Source organism: Lepidochelys olivacea (genome assembly GCF_965140295.1).
Source record: "Lepidochelys olivacea isolate rLepOli2 genome assembly, chromosome: 20".
Taxonomy (NCBI): domain Eukaryota; kingdom Metazoa; phylum Chordata; order Testudines; family Cheloniidae; genus Lepidochelys; species Lepidochelys olivacea.
The window spans coordinates 21,156,163-21,163,707 of NC_140430.1; the positions used below are offsets into that span (position 1 = coordinate 21,156,163).

The 7,545-nt window shown below is 64.2% G+C and overlaps 1 protein-coding gene across 2 annotated transcripts; it reads left to right on the forward strand.

Annotated features, from left to right (window-relative positions):
• Positions 1-2,905: 2,905 nt before the first annotated feature.
• Positions 2,906-6,974, forward strand: FDX2 (ferredoxin 2). Of its 2 annotated transcripts, none has more exons than XM_084610304.1 (5): positions 2,906-3,034; positions 4,026-4,077; positions 4,914-5,020; positions 5,628-5,715; positions 6,198-6,974. In XM_084610304.1, the coding sequence occupies exons 1-5, from the start codon at positions 2,932-2,934 to the stop codon at positions 6,352-6,354; spliced, it is 507 nt and encodes a 168-aa protein (XP_084466430.1). In that variant the 5' UTR covers positions 2,906-2,931; the 3' UTR covers positions 6,355-6,974. The 2 variants fall into 2 exon arrangements, with proteins under 2 accessions (XP_084466430.1, XP_084466429.1); XM_084610303.1 differs by lacking the exon at positions 2,906-3,034 and adding an exon at positions 3,417-3,812.
• The last annotated feature ends 571 nt before the right edge of the window (positions 6,975-7,545 follow it).

Consider the following 7,545-nt stretch of genomic DNA (forward strand, 5'->3'; position numbering starts at 1 on the left):
GACTAGCCACTGCCTGGAGAGTGAGCTTGTGCTCTGCATTGACAAGCCCCGGGGGAGGGGGAGAGAAAGGGTGTAACCCCCAAGGGGAGGGAGTACCCGGCAGTGGGGGTGGATTTAATTAGAAGGGGAGCAGTGGCCCAAGAAGACAAGGTGAGGGTGGCAGACACCAGGGGAGAAGCGGGAGGGGATCTCCCGCACTGGAATAGGGGGAACTTCTTAGTGGATTCCGTCAGCTGCTCCCTGCCCTGTGGGTTCTTCGGGGACCCCAGGACTAGGACTGCAGGGAAGTCTGTCCCTTGCAGCTTGCACATACAGAGCCCCTGGGATGGCCGTGGTGGGAAGTAGCAGCAAGACCCATCTCACCTTAACTGCTACATGCTGAGGGGGCTGATGAGGCTTGTCCCTGCTTTCAGCTAATGGAGACAACTGGCTGAGGAGGATCTGTCAGCTGGTTACATGGCTGCTGTTGGCGCATTTCCACTGAGCTCATCTCCACCTTGTGCTACCCTGCAGGCACAGGGCTGGTGCACCTTCAGCCTAGGCCATGACGTCCTCACACAGGGACAGCGCCATGTCAGCGCAATGAATGCAAAACAGACTTGAACCTGTGCAAACTGCAGCACTAAGCTGGGGGCGAGCAGGGGTGAGGGCCCTGAGCCCTTCTCCCACTTCCCAGCTGAGTTCCCAGCTCTGCTGCAGCCTCCTTGGCCCAGTTCCTCATCTGTCAAAGGGAGAGGGCACGTCCCAGCTCTTGGCAGGTGCCTTTCGGGGGCAGATCTCAAAGCGCATTACGCAGCAGGTTGGTAACATTCAGCTTTCGCCTCTGGAAATGAGGGTAGAGCAGGGATGTGCTGTGCCCAAGCTGTGCCACCAAAACCCAGCTCTGCTGCGTGCCATGCTAGCGTGTGATCCGCTGGGGCTCCTGGCCCAGGCGCCCGATCGCTCAGGTGCTCAGCTCCTGGGGTGCTGGTGAGACCCACGTGCCTTCTGGGTGTGGGGTTCTGTCTCGGCTAGTGGCCGAGACCACTTAGAGAGAGAGAACGAGTCTCTGCAGCCTCAGCTAGCAGCCCGTTGGGTTTTAGCTCATGCTGTAGAGCAGTGGTTCTTAACCTGGGGTGCACTCCCCCCTGAGGCGGCGAGATGCCCTTTCCGGGGGCGTGAGACAGGCCAGATTTTTTTAGAAGGTAAATCATCGAAAACACAAATTAAGCACAGGCACGTAAGTACAAATACTTTGTTTCATCAAACGTGTGTGTGTATTAACATGAGAGCTTTTTTAACGATTACTGTAACATACAAACAAAAAACAGGTTTAAAGAACTGACCTACTTCAGCGATTTTTGATAAGGGGGGGTGAGAACACAGCTGGTGAACCAAAGGGGTGCAGGTAAAGGTTAAGGATCCTTGCTGTAGAGGTTCATGCACGAAGCTCCAGAGATCCCAGGTCCGATCCCGCCCGAAGAGGAGCGGGGTCTATGGGTGTTACGCTGGGGCAGAGGGACCCAGGGAGGCTTGGTCTGATTCCACTGAAACGGGAACAAGGCAGGTCCCTTTGGCCCCATCGGTGGTGCCCCCGCAGCAGGGGGCAGGGCCGGGGGGGGGGGAGCAGAACGAGATTCTCGGCTCTGCTGTGGCTGCTGCCCCCACAGCATGGCTGGCACCAGCCCGAGATCCTGCATCTGCCTCCCTGGGCCTCGGCTGGGCTAGGGCACAGCTGTGCCAAAGAGCTGCGCCTCAGCATGGCCCCAGCCCCCCTGGGTCCCAGCCCCTTGCCCCCCAGCAGGGCCCTGCCCCTCACCACCTCCCTCCTGGTCCTGGGCCTTGCCCCCCACCCCTCCCTCGTGGTCCCAGCCGCTCACCCCCCAGCAGGGCCCTGCCCCCCACCACCTCCCTCCTGGTCCCAGCCCCTCACCTCCCAGCAGGGCCCTGCCTCCCAGCCCCCCTGCACCCCTCTGGGTCCCAGTCGCTCACCCCCCAGCAGGGCCCTGCCCCCCCCCACCTCCCTCCTGGTCCCAGCCCCTCACCCCCCAGCAGGGCCCTGCCCCCCCACACCTCCCTCCTGGTCCCAGCCCCTTGCCTCCCAGCAGGGCCCTGCCCCCCCCACCTCCCTCCCGGTCCCAGCCCCTCACCCCCCCAGCAGGGCCCTGCCTCCCAGCCCCCCTGCACCCCTCTGGGTCCCAGTCGCTCACCCCCCAGCAGGGCCCTGCCCCCCCTCCCTCCCCCCCAGCAGGGCCCTGCCCCCCCCACCTCCCCCCCGGTCCCAGCCCCTCGCCCCCCAGCAGGGCCCTGCCTCCCAGCCCCCCTGCACCCCTCTGGGTCCCAGTCGCTCACCCCCCAGCAGGGCCCTGCCCCCCCCACCTCCCTCCTGGTCCCAGCCCCTCACCCCCCAGCAGGGCCCTGCCTCCCAGCCCCCCTGCACCCCTCTGGGTCCCAGTCGCTCACCCCCCAGCAGGGCCCTGCCCCCCCCCCCACCTCCCTCCTGGTCCCAGCCCCTCACCCCCCAGCAGGGCCCTGCCCCCCCCACACCTCCCTCCTGGTCCCAGCCCCTCGCCTCCCAGCAGGGCCCTGCCCCCCCCACCTCCCTCCCGGTCCCAGCCCCTCACCCCCCCAGCAGGGCCCTGCCTCCCAGCCCCCCTGCACCCCTCTGGGTCCCAGTCGCTCACCCCCCAGCAGGGCCCTGCCCCCCCCACCTCCCCCCCGGTCCCAGCCCCTCGCCCCCCAGCAGGGCCCTGCCTCCCAGCCCCCCTGCACCCCTCTGGGTCCCAGTCGCTCACCCCCCAGCAGGGCCCTGCCCCCCCCCCCACCTCCCCCCCGGTCCCAGCCCCTCGCCCCCCAGCAGGGCCCTCCCCCCCCCCGGTCCCAGCCCCTCCCCCGGGCTCAGCAGCCACGCCCGTGACCTCTGACTCCGGCCTGGATCACGTGACGTGTGTCATGGCGGCCCCCGTGGCCGGCGGTGGCGGGTCGGTGACTCGCCTGATGCTGGGGGCGGCCGGGGGGCTCCGGCTCCGCCTGGGGCGGGGCTTCCGCACGGCAGGTGGGGCCGGGCCGGGGGGCGAGCCCGGGGGGGGGCTGGGAACCGGGGGGCCGGGCCGGGAGGCCAGGGCGGGGGGGCTGGGAACCGGGGGGCGAGCCCGGGGGGGGGCTGGGAACCGGGGGGCCGGGCCGGGAGGCCAGGGCGGGGGGGCTGGGAACCGGGAGGCCGGGCCGGGTGGGTGAGGGCGGGGGGGGCTGGGAACCGGGAGGCCGGGCCGGGAGGGTGAGGGCGGGGGGGGCTGGGAACCGGGGGGCCGGGCCGGGGGGGTGAGGGCGGGGGGGGCTGGGAACCGGGGGGCTGCCCAGCTCCCCCCGGTCTCTATGGGGTGGTGGCGTTGGGGGCCCAGGCAGTAGAAGAGGGGGGCGGCCCCCCCGAGCGGGATCCCCCCCGTTGGTGGTTCCCAGCCGCGGGCGGGCGGAGGCCTGGGGGGAAGCAGGCTCAGCCTCTGGTCGGCCCCGCCTTGGGCCTCCCTGCTGAAGCTGCCATGGGGCCGGGGGGGGGCTTGGACCCCTGTGAACTGGGCTGAGACCCACCAGACTCATGTCACCTGGGGAGCCACCAAAGGGACCCAAATTCTCATCTTCACCCTGGTGGGGCGTGATTGCAACCCGGCCTGACCCTCCTCCGTGCCAGTCGCACAGTGCTGGAGCCAATGGGGCGTGCACGGGGGCCGATCCCGGCTGGGGACAAGGCTGCGGTTTCCAGCTGGACTTGTTCTGCGGGAGCCTGCGTGAAATGCGTTGGGTGCCTACAGGACGCAACCCCCTCCCCGCTCCCGGTCAGTGTGAATCCGGCTTCTAATGCCCTTAGGTCTCAGTCCAGCTGGGATTAATGGTCCCGATGTATATATGGGCTTGAGACTGACGCTCATTCCGTCCATTGCCTATTTGAACTGGGCCCCGTGTGCTTTCAAGCTCCTGCCCTGCTCAGGTGGGGCTGAAAGGCCCCGGGGGGGAGTGATGCGACCTGGGCTGCAATGTGTTTTCCCCAGGGGTGTTCCAGGCGGAAGATGAGAGCTGCACAGCAGAGCCCGCGGGCGACGTGTGAGTACCAGGAGCCGCGGATGGGACTAAGCTCAGGCCCTCTTCACAGCCATTGCGTTGGAGGATTTACGTTGCTTCCTCAACCAGGATGGTCTCTGTTTTCAGAGGCTGCCAGACATGGTCCAGAAGGATGTGGGATAGTAGTGGGCTGAGCACAGCACTGGGGTGCAGGATGCCTGGGTCCTAGTCACCAGCTCCCTGTGTGACCTCTGGCAACTCACTTCCCCTCTTTGTCCCTGGTCAGTAAAACGAGGATCATATCTGCCTCCCTCACCAGGTGGATGTGAACACTGATGTATCCAAATGATATTTCCAGATCCTGCCCCTGACCCTCTGTAGGGGTGCTCAGTGAATGGGGTCCTGGGGGACTCTATAGCCCTACAAGAGTGGCAGCATGGCCATGTGGGTGCAGTGCTGGACTGGGATTCGGGAGACCAGGGTTCCGTTCCCAGCTCTGCTGCTGATCTTGGCCGAGTCTCTGGCTTGCTCTGTGCCTCAGTTTCCCCACCTGTCACATGACTAGGATGACCCTGACCTTGCTCTGTAATGCACTGTGCAATCTGTGGCTGGGAGGTGCGTGGCTAATGCTTGTCAATCGCCCTGGTGGAAGGGAGAAGCACCAGGATTGCCTTGTGGTGCCATTCCAGCTGGCTCGCAGGCTTCCCTGACGTTTGCTATGTGTGCCCCGAGAACTGATCCCCACCCACCCCAGTCAGCAGCCCTGGATCCAGTCACTCTGTATAATCCTGCTAGCCCCCATCTTCCAGTGGCTGCAGGTTCCAGGAGGTCGCTGGATCTCATTGTGTTTCCCCAACACCCCCCTTTCCCTCCTCTAGAGTGAACGTGGTTTTCATTGACCGTTCCGGGCGCCGGATCCCCGTGCAGGGGCGTGTGGGGGAGGATGTGCTCCGCCTGGCCCAGAGGCACAACATTGAACTGGAAGGTCTGTGCCGCTCTGCCCTCCCCTCCCCCATGCTGGGTGGCAGATAATAGGGGACGCAGACAGCTCTGTGGGTCCGCTATGGGCACGGGAGCACTGGAATCTCTTCATTGCCGCTCCCTGCATTTCAGGGGATTTGCCAAGTCCCCAGAGGGTGGCATGGTGCAGGGAGGTGGGAAGGGGCAGGGCAGGGTCAAGGCTGTAGCTTCTATCTCACCTCCTCCCATGGCTCTTCCAGCTCATTGTCCTCGCACATCCCTCCCTGTAGCCGGACTCCTCTTCCCCATAGGAGCCGGCAGGAGCTGAGGCCGAGGAAGAGAGGGAGGCCCAAGAATCCAGAGTGGGTCCGTTTGGAGCAGGGGCCCTGAGACAGGCAGGCTGCTGGAGGGTGTCCCTGAGCTGGGCCCAGGGACAGGAGGGGGGAGTTGCCAGCGGGAGGGGTCAGAGGTGAGAGACTCAAGTAGAATCCTGTTTGTTCCATGGGGAAGTCGGCCCTCACTGTACAGACACACAGCTGGGCTCCCCCTACTCCCAGGGGGCAGCTCAGGCCCCCCCCTTTCCACTGCAGGGGCCTTGTCTTCACCCTGACCTTCCACTCTTATGTTCCCAGGCGCCTGCGAAGCCTCCCTGGCTTGCTCCACCTGCCACGTCTACGTGAGCCAGGAGTTGGTGGACAAGCTGCCTGCCCCTGACGAAAGGTAACAGCCTCTGGGTGCCTGGGCCCTGGTGCCCCTCCCCCCGCCCCCATCAGGAGGGCAGGGTTCTGCAAGAGCCAAACACTGTATTCCTCCCCCAGGAGTGCCAAGTGAGCGAGAGCGGCCCCCCTGTGTGCTGGGTGCAGCAGTGGCGTCCCTGCCCCTCATAGTCTGAACAGACCAATGAAGAATTATCTCCATTTTACAAGTGGGGGAAACTGAGGCACAGAGCCAGTCAGTGCCTCCCCCAGGTCACCGCAGGCATTGCCGAAGCTGTGACTCGAACCCAGGGCTCCTGGGGCCCAATGTTTTAGCCCCAAGCCTGTTCTTTCCCTTTGCAATACTGCAGGGCGGCTGCCCTCCCCCACAGCAGCAGCTGCTGCATTTCAGGGAAACAGGCCCTTGCAGTCAGCCTGGAGAATGCTGCCAGCCAGCGAACGCCCCCCTGCCCTGCAGGCTCACCCTTGTCTCTTTGGCTTTCCTAGGGAGGAAGACATGCTGGACCTGGCCCCACAGCTCCAGGAGAACTCCCGGCTCGGCTGTCAGATCATCCTCACCAAAGAGCTGGAGGGGGTGGAGTTCACCCTGCCCAAAATCACCAGGAACTTCTATGTGGATGGCCATGTTCCCAAGCCCCACTGAAGGCTGGAGGAGTCTCTGGGCTGCCCGCGGCTCTGGGGCTGGGCCTTATAGAGCCCAAAGCAAGGGGGGCTGGTTGGAGAAGGCTCCCCCTGGGGGCCTGCAGCACTGCTGGTGACACGGAGAGGTGCAGGGAGGGGTTAGTTTTATAGGCCCAGAGTGAAGCCCTGAGCTTCCTACAGGCCGAGGTGGGGAGGGGATGTCAGAAGCAAAGATGCTAGAATAGCCCCCCACTCAGCACCTTTGCTCACAGCCCCAGAGGTGACGTGGGGCCATACAACAGCCCTATCTTTTCTGTTCAGGGAATCTGCATTTTTTGGTGTTGGTTACCAAATCCTGCAGCCCGTCCCAGGGAGCAGAAGGAGGGCAGGATGTGGGGGGCTAGCAGGGGGTGCTCTGCATTCTTCCTGTCTGGAGGTCACCGTTTCTCATGGCGTGCTTTAATATGCATTAGGAGCTTTGGTGCGTTCTCTGTGCCATTTGACGTGGGACAGCAGGGACCAAAGCAGCACATTCTCTGGGCTGGTCGCTGTGGATCACCCAGTGTCACGCTGTAACCTCGGGATCAGGGCCAACGCCCCTCCCGCAGCCACATTTTATTATTAAAGCTCACGTTTGTATGACGCGCTGCCTGCTCTCTTCCCCAGCCCACAGGCCTGGGACTGGCCACAGGGGCGCAGTAGGGAGCAGAGAGCCCCGCGCTTTCCAGCAGGAGCCAAGCAATAGCTACAGCTGCCCTGAGGGTCAGTGGCACAAGATTTACCCCTTGTTGGTGCCACTACTGAGGGGCTTCAGCGGTTCACAGGCAGCTGCAGAACCCAGACCCTTCCGCAGCCCCCCATGGAGCACAGGGAGGTGGGCGAACATCAGCCAGGGAAGACGAGGGGGTTGCCAGATTGCGCACACACTGCCAGCAGGTGTCTTACTGGGACATGCAGGCGCTGGCTGGGCTGGGGGGAGCCCCAGGACAGCTGGCGGCTGCTGCTGCGCTCCTCCCTTGGAATCGGTGCTTAAGGGGAGCTGAGCTGCCAGACGCCCCAGATCCCATTGAAAGCCAGGAACCAGCTTTGCAAGCCGGACGCCCATCCAGGTGCTGACTATTTTAGGTTCCTGCAAAGAGAGGATACTGCATCTGCCCCCAGCTGCACCCCCACTCTGCTAAACTGTTGCTGTCTGGTTGACAAAACAGCTGTT